The sequence below is a fragment of the Dreissena polymorpha genome, chromosome 4 (genome assembly GCF_020536995.1).
Source record: "Dreissena polymorpha isolate Duluth1 chromosome 4, UMN_Dpol_1.0, whole genome shotgun sequence".
In the NCBI taxonomy this organism is placed as follows: Eukaryota; Metazoa; Mollusca; class Bivalvia; order Myida; family Dreissenidae; genus Dreissena; species Dreissena polymorpha.
The window spans coordinates 123,474,830-123,497,604 of NC_068358.1; the positions used below are offsets into that span (position 1 = coordinate 123,474,830).

A 22,775-nucleotide genomic window follows, 5' to 3' on the forward strand; every position below is an offset into this window, starting at 1 on the left:
TTTGCACGAATTATCGTACATTTAAAAGTCATATTTCTTAATTTAATGCATGCGATCTTAAATATCCAATCAAATATACATTGAATGCGTTTGTTCGGTTTTACCTATTTTATAGGCAAAATGGCAAGCTGAGCATTTCGCAGAGTTGTATGTGAAAGCAAGGAACGACAACTCTGCGTGGAGATTGATATGTCGCAGGCTACGAGATTTTTCGCAACTTTGACGATACATGTCGCAAGGTAAGATAAATGTCGCAAATCCTACTTTCGATAAATGTCGCAAAAATGTCAACTGACGACATATGTCGCAACATTACCGATAAATGTCACACACCTTTGTAAGTCATTTTTAAATGAAAAGTTGAAGTTAAAATGACTAAAACTTTAAGGTTAGACCTAGATTACCCAACGAGGTTCTTTGGCCCGACTTCCACCAGAATGGTCAGTTTTTAGTATTGTCCGAAATTGTCAGTTGTGGTCAGTATTTTCCAAAATTGTCAGTTTCGGTCAGTATTGTCCGAAATGGTCAGTTGTGGTTAATATTGACCCAATCAATTCTTATTATTATTGGCTCGAGTAGCCAGCTGTTGATTTTTTTATGCTAAATGGACTGCTTTTATCAAGATTTGACAAAGGTTGTAAGATGTAATAAAACTGTAACATTATTACAGCAAGACAAATTACGATACAATTTTATTGAATACTGTATGTTAGTCACTGTAGTACATGTATCAATATTTTAGGTAATGTATTACTATTGATTTATTGTATTACGCGACATTTATCGTTAAAATTGCGAAATATATCGTCAGTAGAACTTGCGACATTTATCGTACCTTTCGACATTGCCTCAAATCTCTTAGAATGCGACATATAACGGCTATGCGACATTTAACGGCGCTACAATGTGCATAAAATATTTACTAGATGTCTTTGAGATATGTATATGCTTGTTATGTGCATGAAATATAATTGGGCTAAACGTAATAATTATGTTTAAGAGATTTAATTAAAGATACACACACGTCGTCACGTGGTATGAGTGAGATATGTATATATAAGAAATACATGCGATAGACATTCAATATACGCGAGATGTTCTCACTCTTTTAGATATTGATTAAATATATATTATATAAAACTGTTAGTGTGCAGATAGCATTGCCGACATAACATTTTAAGACGTGTAGACAGTGCAGAAGCAGTAAGTTTTATTTAAGTGTAAAGCAAGCGCGGATCTCGTGTAGTTAATACTTGTACATGTACTTTGAATTGTTTAAAAGTGGTGTTGCAGATATTATTGCAGTCATTACAATTATTGTTTAGTGGGTATTGCAAGTAAACCTTCGATAATGGAAGATAGTGTATGAGCAGAAGGCTTTAGTTTTGTATGAAGCGCAGATAATATTCTAGTGGTTACCTTTACTTTCAAGTCGGTGTTGCAAATATTTTAAGCAGTGATACTTTTATTGTTACGTGGGATTTGCAGTTGTTACATTTAGAGTTCAATGAGTATTTCAAATGTAAATAGAGTGGTTACCTTTATTGTATAGTTTGTATTGAAGATGGTAATGCAGTGGTTACCTTTATTGTTAAGTGTATATTGCATATAGTGTAGGGGTGGTTACCTTTATTTTTTTAGAGAGTCATGCTGATTGTATTTGAGTGATTGCATTTACTGTTTAGTGCATACTGCAGATAGCGTTGGATTGGTTATCTTTATTGTTAAGTGAGTATTGCAAATATAATTTAAGTGGTTACCTTCATTGTAAAGTAAGTATTGCAGATAGGTTGCCTTTATTGTAAAGTCGGTATTGAATGTAGTATTAGAGTGGTACCTTTATTGTATAGCGAGTATTGCAGATTATATTGGAGTCATTACCTTTAGTGTGTATTGAGTATTGCAGATTATAACTCACATACTCATATATTTCACGTAAAATTAGCATTTTTTGGTACAACGTGTATTTCTACCTGCAGTTCACGGACCGACATGAACTTACACTTTCCCATCGGACCGGAATATAAACGGCGTTCTGCGCGCACAAACCTGAAGGAGCTGGTGTCCTGGCGACCCTACTGTTTGCTTGTTTGCTGATCGTTCAGCGTGGTCAGTGCTATTTATTTTCTATATCAATTCATCTCCGCTGTTTGATGCTTTTTGTTGTTGTTTATTTCGTAGTCATCTTTTAATTATTTTTTTTTAGAAAAGCCAGTAAAATACGAAATTTATTAACAAAACATTGCGAATGACAGTGTATTGGTTTCAATACCTTTACGACACGCGAGTATATGACAGAAAAAGCTTTTGCAGAACTTCAAATAAAAAGTTCATATCAATAATGCATGCACTTGTTCTGCTGGAGAATACATTTGCAAGATCAAGCAAACTCTTTTGGGGCCCTTCATTTCATATTTTTGTGATATTCATTGATCACAGAATAGTTAATTGACACGCCCGAATGCTTATGACTTAAACATCATTCCTCCGCCGTTCGGTTGTTTCTTTTTGTCTCGTCGGTGGTTTGTACAATGTTACGGAGAAAATTGATTAGATAATACAACTTTGTGGTTTGTTACCACTAAAGTACAAACGTAATCTGTCCACACATGAGTTGCTCTAAAGTTATACAAACTGTTATACAAAGTCAGCGATAATGCTTCGTGGTTTATACCCGCACAATTTAAAAAAAACATCCCTTTTTGCGTAATATACCTATAAAGTCATTCTGGAAAGTATCTAGTATTTTATTTATTTTTCTCAACGGTATGATGTGGTTGATTGTGCAAGGTGGAGGGTAATAAAATGTATGCAACAGATACCAAATGCTTTTAATTTCCAGTGAGTAATTTTTTATTGGTTTAATCATGCAAATGCAAAATTTACCCTCTCATACGTTCGTACAATTCGCTTAACAGAGTAACCAATATCGTTGCTTTTGACCAGTGTGGTTGCACATGTTATTTACCGTTGTTGTTACCCATGCTAATGACCGTTATTATGTCAAATGTAAATGTCCGTTGTCGTATCTCATGCTATTTAATGCTATTGTGCCACAAGCTTTTTACCAATTTTAGCCACATGCTATTGTGTAGGATGTTATTGACACATGTTGCGTCACATAAGAGGTGGTCATCACGTGATAGTAAAGATGGCGACGTCCATTTCATGTAGTTTTTTCATTTACGCATTTAATAATAAAACTCGAAATTGGGTTGATTTTCTGAGAACAGCGTGAACATTATAACTAATTACTGTGGCGAATAATCAAACACACGCGGAATGAGCGTGCAGCCATCATGTTGAAGTCAATGACATTACTCGAGAATTAGCAGACGTAACACCACCAAACTGAATAGTTAAACAGATTTAATTTGAAGGAGTCGCAGAGCCCAAGCGCCATAGCTCTACACACCTTAATAGCATGGCTTCTGATTGTTTAATTACCTGAATTTTATACAGAAAAATTTGGAATTTGTGTATTTGGAAATCTGAGAGCTTCTTCTGCGCCTGAGGCAGCACTATGTATGAACTCACAGAGATTCCCTAGCTTCGACGAATTCTGATTTATAACTGCAATTTCCAGCTATTTAATTTTTATTGGACGATTAAAATTTTTTGCGCGGTCTTGTGATTAGGGGGAAGCTAGAGTAACCTCCCCTGTCCGGTTTGGTGATTACCGATCAACAAACACATGCTTCCGGAAATTGAGCCCGGGTCGCCTAGGTGAGAAGCGCGTTTACCAACCACTTACCTAACCAGAAAGCCGTCACGCTCAACTTTGTCGGATACTTGACAAGATACACTTAAGTTAGTTAGATATTCGCACCTTAATGCTCATTAGTTGGTTATCGTAAGGTAGTTCCACGCCACCATTAACTGGACAGTTTGTTTGGTCAAAAATCAGGATTAGTACCTATTGCATCATTTATTGTTTAAAAAAATAAATATGTTCAATACCATTTATTGAAATGCCCTACAACATATCGCGTGATAGACTAAAAAAAGCTTTTACTAGTAAATAAACCATTTGCCCATAGTATTATAAATTGTCCTTAGGCAGTCAACAATAAAGTGGTTGACTTCAGACGTAGACTTATTGTATGCCTACGCATGACGACAATTTACCAATTCTCCGCCTAATGACAGTACCGTATCACCGCAGAAGCCATTATGATTATATCTAATAAACGCTAAATATATAATAATAGTTTGAATAAACGCTACGCACGCCCGACTTCTTTCCTTGAACCATCTGGCTCTTATTCACTTAAAAGGAAGTAACTACAATAATGCGAGTTATGTTAGCTGATATGTTTTCACAACACGTATGACAACCAATACATATATGAAATCTCTAGAATCCTTAAAACTTTAACAAACAACTAAAGACAAACTACTTTTGAATCACATATAAGAACAGTCAAACCCATCGATAGATAAATTTCTTTCTCTTTATGAAATCAACATAATTATACTCCTTATTTACTCCTTATTTTTAAGAATCAATTGAGTCCAAATAATATATGGTAAACGTAGAAGTGACGTTAACTTTAAGTTCTCAACATTATCAAATGTCTTATTGAGCAGGCGGTTTTATTACCCGCCCTTGCGTATTGTTTTGTAATAAAACGTTCGCTGTCATCTACGATTTGAGTTGGGTCGGTTTCAATGGACTCACAGTGCAGCGGAAGTGTATTGACCCTGCAGGCCTTTGTTTCCAATAGCGTACAATAAGTAAGATCATATCCGCGTCCGTCGCGTGCGTTCGATGACTATTAAACATGTTTCAAAATCATGAAAATCATATCAGGCCGTCGCGAGTAGAGTAATTGTTTGTATTCATTTACTAGAAAACGCTCTATATCCTCGATGTATCTAAAATCGCGATGTATGTTCATTCGCGGCCATTTTTGTTTTGATTCGAAATCTCGCGAGAGGTCATGGGTCGGTGATTTTAGTGACGTCACATTTACTACAAAGTGTACTCGATCGTATTTTCTGTCAAAAATGAAAACATGAGATTTAAACAGGTATTTATTACTAGGTCTGGTAGATATACCAAAATTTAACATTTTTTGTTATACCCATTTATATTACCATGGATATACAATATTTTCTTTGTTTATCAATAACTTTTTTTGACTTTTTACATGTCGGCTGCAAGTGTTTACGTCCATGAATGAAAGTCACGTGACTGAAATTTTATAGTTAGACCAAGCATCTCAAAATATATGGTTTTTGAAACTCACACCTGTAACACCATTGTTTTGTTTATTTTAGAAACACCCACAGCCTATAAGGAAAAAATATCGACTTTATTCACCATCTTCTTTGATAAATGCTTTCATAGCAGTGAAAGATGATGGAATGTCCGTTCTCAGAGCATCCAGGACTTATGCCTGGCAGGTGTGAATCCAAAATTCTGTTGCTTTTAGATGGTCATAGGTCCCATGTATCATTCATTCTGGCAGAGTGGGCAAAGGAGAATGGTATAATTTTGTATGTTTAACCAGCCCACACAAGCCACCTGCTCCAACCTCTAGATGTAGCCTGTTATGTGAATGACGTCAGAGGTCGCGACCTTACATTCATCTGTCAAAATGGCGGACACTGTAAACATGTTGTCAAAAATACTGTTGTTATGGATTAGATAGCGCGAGTCGCAGGAAAAAAATATGCTCCATTTACTAATGTAATATTGGTTTCTTTCAACAAGGTAAGTTATACAATGCTTTGTTGTTTGTTTGTTGCTAATTTTAATACAAAACATTAACACCGCGAATCAACATACATCGAGGATACTGTGCGCGTTCTTTTATGCTATAAAACTATTTACCATAAAAATCTTTGTCATAAACATATATTAACATGTTTTCGGAAAATACCGGTACTGTTAATCAGCAAATCTTTTCAAATGAACTATTACTAAAAAAATCGGTAAGCTTGGGTCATTTGAACCTTTACGTTGTGATAAATGTACAAAAGTATTTGAGACGCTGTCTGTGTAAACTGGGCTCATGGCAACATGGCTATCAAAGTGCAAGTTAAAGTTTATTAAGATAAGTTTTCATAATTAAGACGACCGGTTTGATTGCTGCCTTCCCTCACGTTGGCCATAATTTAAAATACGCTTTAAATTTTAGGATTCACTTGAAAATGTAACCTTTTTTTTTAATTTATTACTTGATCAAAATAAAAACGGCCATTACAGTTAGAGTATGATAGCCCAGAACAATATAATTACTCAACATAGCAATATTCGGAACTTAAATTAATGCCGACTCTGAAGAGTCTTTTGAATATTAAGTCTTGAAATTGGATTGTGAATATGGCGTATGTAATGTACTAATTCACGCTGTATAATGTGTTGCTTAGCGACCTTTCGTGCACGTGGCTTCTTGACTCCGGTGTTGACGGTCAGCGGATTCTTTTGTACTCGGATGCCTACAGTATCCACTGTCCATCGGACTCCGTCGACATCTACGACGATATGATTTAGAAATCATTCTAAAATTAAAAAAAAACTTGTGTATTTCGTAATTAGTAAAGGCGTATCGTGGGAAAACCTGGATTTATGCACGTGCATAAGGTGTCGTTCCTGAAACCCGTGCTGTCTGCACAAGGGGTTCAATATATGCAACCGTAGTCTACCATGCATGAATGGTTAGTTCATTTAGAGATACAAGATTGGAAAGTGTCGTCAAAGTCCTCACAGGGGGATCCTGTATGAAGCCTGGTTTTACCCACGAAATTTGAGAGACTCAAAAGTTTTGGTAAAGCTACATGTCAGTAAAAAAAATAATTCAAGCGCATACAGTATAAAATCAATCAAATCATATAGTGGTATACCAACCGCCATTGAAGCTAAACTTACCTGTTTCTATTCTTATACATTTACAAGTGCAATAACATCGCGATTATATTGCAATATCGTCCTTTCAAAAGTATGTCACATCAGAGTTCTCATGCCTTCATTCAGGAAACAGCACGAGCTCCCCCGGGCTAGATGCGGGCCTGTGCGGAAGCCCGAAAACGGGCGAGTTTGTCACGCGCGGCCGGCACGCACTGATCACGTTCGGCACGGACGCCTCGCTCACCAAGAGGGGCTTCGAGTTCACCTACCTCTCAGCAGCAGACATATGTAGGCATTCCCTTATCACAGGCTGTGCTGACGTCATATTTTACATACACTTCTTTTCACATATTCATATTTAAGGTGTAAAAAAATATTTTATATATTCAAAATACTAGTGGTTCTCGTTTGACAAGGTAACGTAAATATTTGTTTAAAATTACTTTAGACAATATACATTTACATACTTTTATGTTCGATCCAGAAGCTCTGGGCATTAAATGTTTGTTCATTTTAGTTTTACAGCATGATTTTAGTGTATTAAGTATACTATATTAATGTAAAAATACAACTTTTTATTTATAAGATATGTCGATGTTCTATTTAACTCGTGCACATTTTCCTTGCGATGGTTTTTTTTCTGACTTAAACAAGTAACGACTCTCTTTTACCACTAGCTGGAACCGGATGCAGCAGCGAATACACACTTACGGCGTCCGAGCAGGCACAGTTTTTGACGTCACAGAATTTTCCAGCGTTCTATAGCAGGTAGTGTTAACCGGACCGATTATACAGTCCTATGTCTTGAGTTGAGTTGTTTTCCAACATATGTCTGTATGAAATGTTCGGTCGGTAAAAAAGTCGTTCAAACGTAATTTTTGTACAAAATAGCCACTAAACGATGATTTCAGTGACAATTAGCTTTTTTAAAGCCAATAACGGATGCTTTTAAAGCAACTTTTAAGATTATTTCAATGACACTTGACGATGATTTTAGTGAATCTAAACGATGATTTCAAGGCCACTGACAATGTTTTTAAAGCTACTAAAAGACTATTACGGCAATACATTACCGATAAAACATGACAGTTTATATTTTACCAATAAAAGCAATTATGTTTCAGTGAGGAAAAGTCTATACGTTTGCTTAAGAATCAGGAGGGCAGTATGTATTTAACGACTTATGACTAGTAGTTAACAGTGCAAGAACTATTGGTATACTAACAACAGTCTCGGACGTACGCGGCAAATTAGTTTTACGCAAATTTGTTTTGACTGTAACACGGGCTGTGCAAAAGTGGTATGCTTTTTTCGGATATTCGAATAAAAACGGGATGCATATTTAATAAGGAAATTGTTTCAGTATGACAGTTTGCGAGTTTGCGGTAGGTAGCCAGTCTCAAAATGTCTGCTATAGGAGTCAATTATCAAAAGATAATTTTTCCCATCAAGATGCAATATGTCGCTGTTTATATATATTGCCAAGGTCATGTCTGTGTTTCATGAGACACCATGGGTTTCTTTACATTGGAAGCTCTGTGTTTTATATAGATGGGTAATTCAGTACATAGTCTGTAATTTCCCTTTACCATAACCATAATTTCCAAATCACCAGAATTATTGGAACTGACGGGGCGGCTGGCGCAAAACAGGTTGATGGAGGAATTTCGACCACTACTATTATTCGTGAATTTTACAAAACAAATGAAAATGACTGGTTTTTACAAGTCTATAAGGCTTTTATTATCAACCCATGAATTGAACAATTCGGGATAACCGAACCACTTAACTAACGACTTGTACCCGCGTTTACGAATAACTTTTTCGATTCTATATACTTCTTGACTTGTCTTTTGTAGTCCCTGTTCATAAAACGTTTCCTGTATGTCCTCACCATAATCAGTGATTCAATACGTTGATGGATCTGTATATTGAACTTGTGACACTGTAAACACCTCCTCAGTCCACCAGGTGTATATCCTTTTTCAAATATTCCCTTTTACTTAATGATTCTAACCTTATTACCGACTTTAGATACTGGCTTACCGTACTTTTTGGGCGTTTAGAGTACAAATTTAACCAAACAACGCTTTCATTCTTTTTATCACTAGCAACAACAGGTGTCATTTTGATTGATGCATGCTTTGTGTTGTAATAATCATTAACCATTTCATCTAAGACATCGACATATTTTCTGATAGAGTTAGCTGCAAAGTATTTAAACATTTTTTTCCTTCATTGTTCTGTTCCACCGCTCTACCACGAAACTTTTTTCTTCGTTTTCTGTTGAATACAACTCGACACCCAATGCCTTAACATTTGTATTGTTAAACTCTTTTCCTTTATCAACCCACAACTTTTGAGATCGCCTTTTCAGAAAGATTTTGTTAAATGCTTCAGCAACCTCAACTCCGGCTTGACTCTTTAATGGAAAAATACACCCGTATTTTGAAAATACATCTATAACTGTAACAAGGTATTTCACACCACTATTAAACTTAGCAAAAGCGTGCATGTCTACTAAATCAGCAGCCCATATTTTATCAATGCCATGAGCAACGACTATTGTTTTTCTAAACCTTTTATAACGGGTTTATGCAGTTCGTCCGCGAGCTGATCAGTCCATTTTAGTTCTTTAGCCATGACTTTTTCCCCTTATACCCTAACCCAAACTTCGCCATCGTAGATATTATTGGCTTTAACTCTTCACGAATAGTTGGATCTTTAAATTCATTCATTCGTTCAAGCATAATTTACTGAGCCACGTTTCTACTTGCTGTATTTGGAACGTGTTTGTATGGTAAATCATGAAGGTTAGCAGCATTATCAACTCGATCAGCTGGTTTACTCCATTCTTTATAAGCACCAGTTGAAGTTAATCGCTCGCTTATATGAGTCCCAGGCCCTGCAAAGTTCATTCCTGGAATATGCATTTCACCGGGAAATTTGGCCCACGGAAGCTTTAATTTACAAGTAACCGAATTCAACGATGAAACCAAGTCTCCTCCGGTTTTAGTATGTTTTTTTACAAATTGTGTTTTAACACAACCGCAAAGGGCGCACTTTCCGCGAAGCATTGGTTTATTGTTTTTACTGACAACATTTTGCACATCAACTGTTTCAGTTTTGCTTTTGCACTTTACGCAATACATTTTTTAAATGGGAAAGAATTATTTAAAATGGAAGTTAAAGATCTGTCTTGGAAGGATGATATTCCAAAAAGATGCAACAGTTGACTTTTATTGAGATCAATACGAGGTTTTATCATTGGAAAAGCGGATGTGGAAAAATTATACTTTTGTTAAACTTTTTACTACGATCCAGCTGGTTAGACTACAACAACTTGAAAGTTTTTGGATAGGAGTATTGACAATCATTGCAATAGCAATGGAAGGTGCTACCTTAAGTTAAGGACTATTGTCTATCGTTGGAGGTCAAACCAATAAAAAGCTATCAATGAAAGCTGAAAAACTCGAAAAAATTAAAACACTTGCAGATGCAAAGTTGAACACAATAAGTGATCTTATATCAAAGGCGTTAGCAGATGATCAAATTTCTTATGAAGAATACTCACTGATTCTAAGTGAACAAGACACATTTAATCCAATGAAAGAAGAAATAATATCTAAAATACGAGTAGGTATAGACGAGGAAACTAAACAGTCTCTTATTGCGAAAGGCCGTTAAGATGCAATTTTATCGTTTCAAAACATGTTTAGTAAATCCAGAGAAAAAAGATGAACAAGTTGGAAAAAAAACATAAGTTGTAAGACGTTTCAACGTCTAAAATCACGTCTAAAATTATGTCTCACGTCACATATCACGTCTAAAATCACGTCTCACGCCTCAAATCACGTCTCAAATCACGTCTTAAATTACGTCTAAAATCACGTCAAACGTCTAAAATAACGTCTCAAAAACATTATTATTTCTATTTCAAAAATGTTGTTTTTAAAGATAACATATCCGGAAAAAAGACTTTCCTGTGAAGGAGTTTTTAATGTCAAAGCATAACATTCGTCAAAACTCTTTATCAGAAAAGATAGGAGTTAGTAGTTTACAAAGAGAACTAACAAAACTCTACAAACCTATTACCGATTCTCAAAAAGAGTTAAAAGAAGCAACGTCAAGTGCTATGCAAGCGCCGCCTGCAGCATTAGCAGCTACATCACCTTATGTAGATAGTTTCACTCATTACCCAAGCATACAAACAGAAGAGGATAAAGGACCAAAAGAAAGCTTTATAGAACTAAGTCCAATAGCCACGGAATATTTGGACTGCGTGATAAAAGTGGTCCTTTTTATATTGGTGATTCAGAGGTTACAATATCTGGGGATGCTATTATTGTTGGAAAAACAAAATATGATTTAACACCTAGACTTGGGAACTAATAATATCAACAAATCGAGATTCTAAAATGTATACTCCGCAAGACGTTAACTCATACCAAACAATATTACTAAGCACCAATGCAATTGTGAATCCTAAAACGGGAAAGGTTAGATCTAGTTCTGGAGAAAAGTATAGAAAAATTATTAAGCCAATATATGATGAGTATGTAAAACATAAAAAGACAACACAAATTCATATAAGGACTCCGGAAGAGAAAGGAAAAGGAAAATCGTTAATGCCTTCTGATCCAAACGCACTCATTGAAATGCTTACATTACGAGTTGCGAGTTATAAAGCAGGTAATACTGGAGTAAGAAATGAAATTATAGATATATCAGATGAACTGCGAAGACAAGGTGCAATAGACAAAGGATGTATAAAAAATTAATGTTGCTACTTTAAAAATGGTAATTACAACTAAACGAAGTGTCATAAAAAATACGTAATTTGTGGTGCGGGAATATTTGACAATGCTTCAAATTTTATTAAGCGAATAGTAGGATCAACTGTTGCAAAACGGTTGCATTGAAAGTTACTACTGCAGCGCAAACAGAACTAGGTAAAAAGGCTATTGAATCCGGAAAATCGGTTGTAAAAGAAGTTGGTTTGAAAGCTATTGATGTTGGAAAAGATGCAGCCATAGCCAAAATTAAAGCCCTCAGAACACCGAAAAATCCTCCAGTTATAACACAAAAATCGAGGGACACTTAAGCATCTCAAATAATATGGGATCGAATGAAGCGGACATTAACAATTTGCTTGCGGGTTCCGGCGTCGGGATGAAGAGAGCTGCCACAATCTCAATTCAAGATCTTGTAAAAAGATTGAACCCAGGCTCCGGTCTTCGTCTTGCTTAAAACATTTTTCTTCGTTAATAAAAAAGTAACAATGTCAAGCGAAATATTAAATTTTACAGAACCTGCAACAGTTGACGAATCAATAGAAAAATATCAGTGTCACGAGTATGAGCCTGTAGCTCGTACGAAAGTAAACTCAGCTGGTGAAATACGTATCAACATTGATTTGCAAATCCTCTTTAGTCATCCTACAAATCATACCTACAATTTGAAGGTCGACTGACTAAAGCCGAAGAAGTGCCTTCGTAAACGCAGACGCAGTAGTGATAACTGACAACGGACCTATGCATTTGTTTTCACAAATTACGTATTCGCAATCAAACCAAGATGTAGAAACCTTGTATCATCCGGGACAGGCCACAACCATGATTAGAATGCTAAAGTATCCTGATGACTTTTTGAAAGCACAAGGACTCAATCAGCTTTGGACTAAAGATACAGGCTAAACAGTTATTGCAGACATCTTAGGATTTGTTGTTCGACAAGCATACCTAATTTGAAGACCAACCGCTAAGGGAACTTTCTCATTGATTGTCCCACTGAAACCCATTTTTGGATTTTGTGATGACTATGACGAGATTGTGTATGGCTTTAAACATACGTTAGAAAACCAGACGATGAAGCAATTTTTAGAGCACATGCAGCGCATGCTGGTTAAGTAAACATTGACATAATTTCATGGTTTATGCCTCATATTATACATGCAGATATGGAGCGAATGCAGCTGTACAAAACAATTGAGAAGAAGGCAACATTACCCATTACTTTCAGAGCTAGACAATTCAACACTATAACAGTTCCACAGTCTACTACGTTAAGCTGGAGACTAAGTGTTAAGACATCACCCGAAAAACCGAGGTACATTTTGGTAGGATTTCAAACTGATCGTGATGGTAATCAAGAAGCAAATCCACAACTTTTTGATCATTGCGATCTTAAGAACATCTACATTATGATGAATCAAGAGCGATAACCTGCTGTAGATTACAACTTGTCATTCCCAAATAAACAGTTTGCGAGAGCGTTTTATGAAGTATCTAGATTTAGTGAAAAGTTTTATGGGATAGATCAGTTGATTACGCAAAGTAACATTACACCATCGGATTTCAAAGATTTGTTTCCAATCATGGTGTTTGATGTAAGCAAACAAAGCGAAAGACTAAAGTCGGGAGTTGTAGACATTCACATAAAAGCAGCTTCAGCAGGAACGGAAGCGTTTGCAGTTGTTATTTCAGATAAAATGTTTAACATTTACTCTGACGGAACTAAAATGACTGTAGTGTATTGAGGACAAAAATTGATTGAAATATACTACTATATTCTATACAGTTACTGCTATACAAAAGAGAGATACACAAAGGAATTGTTAATAAATTTACTAAAAGACAACAGCATTACAATAACGTCAGACAATATAATATAGTTAATGTTATGTGCACTAGAGAACGACTTAGAAGCAAAACGAGAGGATATTCTGTTCCGGAATCTATAAAAAAAGAAAACAGACATCGCAAAAGACCAAGGCAGTATCCACCCAAAGAGTTAGATCCAAACAATACCATAGACCCAAAGTTATGTTTTTCCAAAGCATGTTTGATTAGGAAAAAAAAGTGATTTTTTGAATTGACTTAAATATTGTCTTAGTTTATAAAAAATGGAGAACAAAACTGTGAACGAGTTGAAAAATAGCCGCAAAAGATCAAGGTCTGCGCGGATATTCGAAGCTCACAAAAGCTTAGCTGATAGCGAGGCTGAGCGCAAGTAACGATAAGAATGTTGATGTATGGGAAGATGCGAGGGATGATGCAACGGATGATGATGTATGGGAAGATGCGATTGCTGAACCTGCTTAACAAACTACTCTGATAAAAAGGTTATTTAATTGGACTATAAGTCATAAACCTGGACCTGTAAAGTAAGCTGCAGAGAAAAGCTTTAATTGGATTATTAAGCATACACCAGAGCCTGAAAAAAGCGATAAGCAAAAAGGTTGACGCGCTAAACCAAAAGGTTGACTCATTAAATTCGGAAATCACATAATACATATTACTATAAGAAGCCCCAAAATAGTGAAAGTGATACTGAAATTAGTGAAAGTGCTATAGTAATTAGAAAAAAGTAAAACTGCACTTAGACGTTTTGCAAGACAATATGTTATTGATGAAGTTGAAAGAACTGATGCTCCGACATTTAAAGATATTGTTAGGCCTGAAGTTGTAAAATTCATGAGCAGACTTCATAAATTAAAAAGGAATCTAGTGCTCGTTTGTGAAATGGAGCGACCTTCCATGTTACATGAAACTGCTGTAACTGAAAAAAACGTTTGTTTCGAGAACCGAAATAGTATTGGAGGGAACTGATATTGCTGAAATATCCAAATGGTGGAAAAAAATTTGGACTAGTTTGCAAATTTTCAAATGAAGTGAAGAAATTGGAGATTAAAGTCCGTCATAAGACTGGAAATTAACACCGTTGCGTATAAGCCATTAAGGGTAAATCATACATTCCATTGCCGGGTAAGTTGGCTGCGAAAAAGGCAAGCATTAACATGAAGAATGAAGATGACGAATGTTTCAAGTGGTGCGTTGTGAGAGCATTAAATCCTGTTGTAAAAAATTAGGAAAGAATAAGGGAACAATTAAAAGAGCAAGCAAAGTTGATTCCAAAGAAAAGGATATCTGCCCACTAATTGTTAGTAAAAACGAAAGTGAAAAAGCTATTCATTATTGCTTATTTCGAATGGAAAAACAAAGCATTATTGTTTGATTAGAAATTTTGAAAAATTAGCATCGGGACGAACTGAAACCTGTCACCATGCAATGTATTATTGTAAAAGGTGCTTTACAGGACATCGAACAGTCGAGGGTCTTCAAAGACACAAAGAATATTGTTCATTACACGGCACACAAAAATAGTACAGCCAGCAGAGGGGACCGCAGAGTATTTCAAGCATTACTGTAGATCAATGGGGGTTCCGTTTGTGATATATGCAGACTTCGAATCGTTTATCGAGCCTATTAGTTCTTGTAACTCAAATTCAGCGACGTCGTGCGACGTCGTGCGACGTCGTTTACACACAAATTCCACAAGCATACGCCGAGCGCGTTTTGCTATCACTTAGTATGATCTAATGACTCATTGTATTGTCAAAGGTCTGTTGTGTATTCAGATTACGGTATTAACTTCCTAAATTTATTCCAGTATTACTACACAATCTTTCTGGATATGATGCATCTATTTATTTAAGAGTTAAGTAATGGGCCCAAATAACATGTACGCCGAATAACGAGGAAAAGTACATTTCGTTCAGTAAGAAGTTGTTGTTGACACGTACACAAACAAAAAAGGAAAGGTAAGCCAATTTATCACGAAATAAGGTTTATCGATAGCTATAGATTTATGCAATCGAGTTTAGATGCTTCATCAGAAAATCTTACCGATGATCAGTTTCGTGAATTGACTAAGGTCTATAGCGGTGATGAGTTTACACTCTTGAAACAAAGGGGCATCTTCCCATATGATTATGTGAGCTCTGTTGAAAAAATCGCAGAAACATCACTACCCCCGAAGGAAGCATTTTACTTAATGCTCACGGGCGAAACTATTAGTAATGATGATTATGAATTTGCAAATAAAGTATGGAAGGCTTTTGGCTGTAAAACAATAAGAGACTACCTCGAACTCTACATTAAAAGTGATGTCTTGCTGCTAGCCGACGTTTTCGAAAACTTCAGAGATGCAATACATATTATAAACTAGATCCTGCATGGTATTATACAGCGCCGGGGCTATCTATGAATGCATGCCTTAAGTTGACAAAGGCGAAACTTGTGCTAATAAACGATTATGGCGTGTTGCTAATTTTAAGGCAGGGTATTCGAGTTGAGGTTAGTACAATTTCAACGCGTCTTGGTTGTGGAAACAATAAGTATATGAGCGATTATTATGATGAAAGCAAAGATTCGTCGTTTGTAATTTATCTGGATGCAAACAATCTTCACGGATGTGCAATGAGTAAGGCACTTTCAACAGAAAGCTTTCAGTGGATAAATAAAAATGAGCTTAACGATTAGAAAAGTACTCTAAATCAAGAAGAGCAAGGATGTATTTTGGAAGTTGACTTGGAATATCCAAATGAATTGCATGATCTTCATATTAACTAACCGCTAGCCTCTGAAAAACATTACACCTCAGGGGTCAAAAGTTATAAAGTTTTTTCATAACTTTAACAACAAATCAAAGTATGTCGTTCGCTATGAAAACCTGAAGCAGTATGAGCAGTTAGGTCTTGTTATAACTAAAGTACACAGAGGAATGAAGTTTGATTCAAGCCCTTGGTTAAAAAAATATATCGAACACTGAATTGCGAACAGCTGCAACTAACAACTTTGAAAAAGACTTCTTCAAGTTGATGAACAAGAGTGAAAACAAGAGAAAAAACAATAATGTATGAGTTCCACTATAACTACGTCAAGACTAAATATGGAAATAGGGCAAAGCTATTGTTTACGGACACAGACAGTCTTGTTTACGAAATTAAAACCGACGATTTTTATGCAGACATTTCAAACGATGTTAAAAAACAAGTGAGTGAGTATCCAAAAGATCACCACTCCGGAATTAAAACTGGTATAAACAAGAAAGTTCTCGGCATGTTCAAAGATGAGGCTTCTGGAAAACAAATAGAGGAATTTGTAGGACTCCGAGCTAAACTGTATTCGTGTTAAATGCATGAAGGAAAGGAAAACAAAAAGTGTAAGAGCGTTGTCGAAAACACCATTACACACGAAGATTATAAAAACAGGCCGTTTTCTCGCCAAGAATTGCTTAGATCGATGAACGTAATCATATCATACGCGCATGAAATAAATACTGGAACGGTTACCAATGTAGCTCTAAGCGAAAATGATGATAAACGTGTTATTCAAAAAGATGAAATACATACAATGGTTTGGACATAACCTTCTCAGAAAAAAACAAAATGAGCAATAATCTCACAGACAATCAGAAACTGATGAACAGTAAGAGCGTGGATAGGTGTGTCGTACCCAACATTCCCATTTACAGCACGTTCTCAAGCACCTCACAACCTATTGACGTTGCAAAGCAACTAAAAAGCTCAAACGTTAGAGTAAGGTAAGTACGTGACAACTATCCGCGTCAACCAAATATGCCGGGTACACACTGGACTGCGCGGATTAAAAATGGTCGTGAAAAACTATACTTTGACACTTTAAGTTTAGAGCCTCAACTTGAACTTGTAACGTATCTAAACGATTAAATGAATTTTAGCAAAACAAAAAATCGATAACACTATATAAAATGAGTTTCAATACCGAAAAATTATACTATATTAATGTTGAAGGAGGTATTACGAATTGAAACTCTATCCAACTGTCAGTTGATAGATGCCGCTAAAGAAATGAACATTACAAACTTTAAGGGTGTCTGCATTCGCGATGAACTTCCAAAAAAAAACTAGAACTGGTAGAATGTGGAATTTTAAATTTATGCGACTCGCAAGGAAATGGTGCACACTGGACAGCATGTGTAAAAAACGGTCATGAAAAGCTGTACTTTGACAGTTATGGGTTAGCACCGCCAGTTGAACTCGTTAGTTATATAAAAAATCCTGTGTAATAGCGAAAGAATACAGACAGATAGTGAGGTGTTTTGCGTACACTTGTGTTTTTACATTCTAAAAAAAGTGACAGCGAAAGATTTCGACTTGTAATAAATTAATTATATTAAAAAATTATATATATAAGTGTCTATTGACAAATTTGGTAGAACTTACGTTAATCCTCGCAAAGAGAGATGGTAAAAATACAGCAGCTGAAAATATTAATATGGATTCTCACAATCTAAGTAATGCATTTGATCCTACTAATTCTCAAGACGCTGCAACAAAACATTATGTAAATGAGCATGATGCGTTAAAAATAAACAAGTCTGGAGATACCATGACTGGTGATTTAAACATGGTTGGTAGGTTGGTAAAAGGATTACCTGTTCATTATCCAACATTGTACAGTGTAAATGAAGAACCCAGTTGGTCTCAAGTCAATAGTTTAGCGAAAGAAGCAACTACTAATAATAAACAGAATATAGATGATCAAGATGCTGTTGCAAAAATAGTATGCTGATAATTTAACCAAAAAAAAATGTTATTCTGGGTATGTTCCAATTTTAGAGAAGAATATTAAAAGAACTGGATTTGTAACAACTTCAAGTTCTGTTACTGAATTTAGAGCATACGGTGCATTTAATAGTCTTAATAATATATAAGCAGGCTCGTTTTCAGGTTTTTAAGGTTCTAACAAAAATTGTAGGTAACAACACAATACACATCAAAATATTATTTTAGTTGCACAGATAATTTATTTGTGTAAAGTTTTGTCTTCAAGTTTAAGTTTTGCCTTTATTCTTATATTCTTAAAAAAAGTTCTGCTTTATCCATAAATAATCACAACGACAAAAATAAATGATTTTTACCAAGAAACCATGCGGTATTAAATTAAAACGTTTCAACGTTATATCGTTGGAACAGTTAATATCAAAACTTGTCATAGAGAACACTATGTTAGTGTGATTGTGTACTTAAATTTATCCCACGAGTGAAGAAAGGTTTACATGGCGAGGCTTGCTGAGCCTTGTAAGCCTTTCTGAGACGAGTGAGATAAATTTAAGTATACAATCACACTTACATAGTATTCTATTTATCCTCTAATATTTTGTTATTTAGTTTATTCCTGATCCAATCAAAATTATAGCAGTCTTTAATTGATAAAATATAAGCAAAAACACTTTAAATTAACTGAATCTAACATTGCGCAGTAATATTAATTGTGATCTTTCCCGTTTACGGAACTCGAAATAGTCCTTAAGAATTCCACGCAAAACAAGAGTAACGAGACAAAATATCGCTATACGCCTCGATTCAAATTTAGTCAGCGTTACACACTCAATTAGAACATAGACGGTTGTGTTCAAACTACAATTCATGTTTCACCATTGTAAAATACCAAAAAAATAACAAAAAGGGCTGCCATTTTGAAATTTACAAAATGTGTAAACACCTACGTGAAGCATGATTCAGCATTAATCCCCGCAGATATGGTTAATTTTAGTCTATAAACAACTCTTCTTTTTACACACTTTTTACTTACTGACATAAAAAAAGTAAAACATTTACTGGTTATTGTTCTACTCACCGAACTTGTGTGATAACCATGTTTATTTTCGTAAAGTTTAATTGGCTTCCATGACGAGTTAAAAATCTGGACACATTTCTTCATCGCCATCCATCTTTTCCATTCTAAAGCACTGGATGTAAGCAGGCAATTCTTTGTGGATAATCATTCTTTGATCGACTGACAAAGTAACGACTTATTCATCAAATAAATAACCCTTTTCAGTCAACATCGATTTCCTTCGAAAAGTTAAAGAACAATTCATCGACACTTCTTAAATTTAATCCATCAATTGTTCAACAAAACATTGCGTTATTCGAGTACATTCGACATTTTAACGAAATCGAAAATGCAGTCTCACCAGTTTCATTCCAGTTTTATATCCCAACACTGTTATTCACATTCATAATATTATAATAATACATCGTTAACACACACTCTTGTTAAACGACTGCGTACCAAATGACCTGAATGACGTGAAAGGCCAAAAAAGTAGTCCCTATGTACATGTTCTAAAAATATCTGTGGGATAAACCTTATCTAAAAATATCTGTGGAGAAAACCTTATCTTTTCTGTATGGGTCATATAATCATTTAGCGGTAGGATAAAATACAGATAACGAAACAAATATAATATTAACAAATGTTTCGTTAATTTTATTGTTTTTTTTTCATGGACAAATTGTAGCGTAAGACATCCCTTTATACATGTATACAATACTTTTGAAAATGTACTCAACAAAATCGCAGAAAATCATTAAAAATATGCAGCTACCTCTTAACTGCAATTTCGGTTTTTTCGTTTGCAGTCGGGTTTTTTGCTCCTAGTTAGGTGTATAGACGTTCATATGGATGGTAGTTCCACTAACGTAATCATATTCCATACCATATGTGATTATGAACTGAAATGAACAGGGTCAGGTTAGTTTGTACACCTGTATGAGTGTTTTTCTTTTTCCATTAATCCAACACATTAAAAGTCTATGTTATACTAGTTCACTATGTGGTCCTTCTCGTACAGAAACAGTTTCTGTCGCTGGGAGATCGTCCCCTCGTCGGCGCAGTCCGCCGTCAGTGTCAAGGTGACGTTCGCCGACATAGAGGCCGACGACAATTGTCGCTACGACAAAATGGAAATATATGACGGTATGAGATTTGTACACTGTATAATATATTTGAGTATCGCTCAGGAAAATGGGGTTTAATTCACTTGCGTAAAGTGTTGTTCCAGATAGATTTTGCAAAGGCTAATCGGGGACGACACTTTCCACCTAAACCGGGGTTTTCGCTATGAAGAAACACATAATACGATCAATGTAGAAAGTGCCGTACCTGATTAGCCTGTGCGGAATGAATCTGGAACATTACTTTACACGTAAGAACAACTAGCACAGACGGTCACGGTCAGACTTATATTTGTAATGGAAGCATCCTTTCTTATGGAAAATACTAGAAATAAAAAAGTACGAAACTATAAAAAGTATTCACTATCAAATACAAGTATCTAACCGATTGTTTTTTTCCACCACATTTTATTTCGTGGTTGCATCTTCATACAATATTAATAATATAAATAATGTTATGCAATCAGACATAAGAAAATAGCAACAAAAATACATGTAATGCATCCAACACATATCGAAAGTTATTCGTAATAAATTGTATTCATCGATAACAAACAGTATAAGTTAGTGAAGTATCTTGTAAACATTACAATCACATGTAGTAGTTTAGTGTTGACAAATTCATATACAAAATACATAAAGAAGGAAAAAGTGTGTATAGACTAAGTAGAATGTGTACATTATAATAACAAATGAGAAAGGCATAATGACACAGTAATATGTGCATATAGTTATATTTTATAACGTGGGCCCTACATTTAATTTTATTTGGATAACGGTACGCTTAAGTTAGTATTTGTAAAAAGTACTAAAAACTACAACACTCATCAAATTTTAATTCTAAGTTCGTGAGACAGTATCATTAAATAATTCCCATTCACTATCAAAGGATTCTCAATCATATTTTGAAATTGATATTTTTCTCAACTTATCATATTCATACTTAATGTACTTCGTTGCACCCGTTATGCTTGGAATGCATTTATTCATTTTACACTTGAAATGGTATAGCTTATCAAACAAAAAAGCATTATTTATTGCTCTAGCAGACTTAATTGAATATCCAAGTAATAGGATGGTAATGTTAATGAAAGGAAAAGATTTTTCTGGGAATATTTCATTAATAACTGCTTAAGATGTGTGACACCCCCAGAATAAATGTTCTAAATTTTCCTCACGTTGTTTGCAAAATGAACATAATGGATCATCCGTAATTTTCATTATATTCAAAAGACTATTTGTTCCAAGTATCCTGTGAATTAGCCTATATTGGAACCACTGAACCTTTACATCATTTGTTATTAAAAAGGATAGTTCAAATAAGCAGTTCCATTATTTTTCATTAATTATTGTATTGAGTTGTGTACACCATTTTGGTTTAACAGATGGTTGTTAACTATTTTTATTAAGAATGGTGTAGAGTCGTTTTGCACTAGATTCTTTTTTTCAGTACAAATTGAAATAATGGTGGTAAAAAGGGTTTCATAATTTGTTGGGAAGGGCAAGATATACGACTTTTTTCAAAAAAGTATCTATTGCTCTTGTCACCCCTGTATAATGAATGAAATTTATGTTCAAATTGTACATTCTATCAAGGTCATCACGAGCGATTAAAGTTTCATTTTTAAATATATCACCTATACAATGAGTTCCAGCTAGGAACCATGACTTAAAGAAAAAAAATCATATCAATATATTTTGATTATAAAAAAGTAGATAATACAAAAATTCGTCTGTGTTTACTTCTAATTTCACCACAATAAAGTGAGAAGCTGTTGAACACCTCTACCAAAAAGGGTTAGGCATTATGTTAGCTATATATTAAACATAATGATAACTGAAATGAAAGAGTTTATATGTATCAAACTAAAGTTTTGTGATTTCAATCCAATTTCCCCTAAAGGATTGAATTTTTTGTAACCATGTTAGTTTCAATGCGGGAATAAATGCATCGATATTGATCCTGTTTAAACCTCCTTCACTATAATCCTTTACTATTGTTGAAAACAATAATTTACTATGCACATCCCAAATAAAACTCAGAATTGAAGACTTTATAGAGTTCAGAATGGTATCGGGTGGGTTAGGGATTGATATGAACACGTGATTGAATAATGATACAATAAGTGTTTTCTTTCACAATTACAATCTTTCCAATTGGTGTTAAAATATACGCAAAATCCTGTATAACAGTAAAAGTTTAATTTAAGGATTGTTCAGAACCGTCTAATAAAATTGTAGTATCGTCTGCAAACTGGGACAATTTGTGATCAGTTCCATTACTGGTTACACCTTAATTACTCTTGTTATCTCTCGATACAAGCAACAAAACTTCAGCGCATAGGATGAAAA

At 35.0% G+C, this 22,775-nt stretch overlaps 1 protein-coding gene across 1 annotated transcript in view; it reads left to right on the forward strand.

Annotated features, from left to right (window-relative positions):
• Positions 1-229: 229 nt before the first annotated feature.
• The window catches only part of LOC127878751 (exoskeleton protein RP43-like), a 33,656-nt gene continuing 11,110 nt past the window's right edge, over positions 230-22,775 (forward strand). The window contains exons 1-6 of the mRNA XM_052425278.1: positions 230-239; positions 5,439-5,502; positions 6,379-6,452; positions 6,983-7,144; positions 7,534-7,624; positions 20,321-20,445. Of these exons, the coding sequence (XP_052281238.1) occupies positions 230-239; positions 5,439-5,502; positions 6,379-6,452; positions 6,983-7,144; positions 7,534-7,624; positions 20,321-20,445 (526 nt within the window). The remainder of the gene's footprint in view (positions 240-5,438; positions 5,503-6,378; positions 6,453-6,982; positions 7,145-7,533; positions 7,625-20,320; positions 20,446-22,775) is intronic.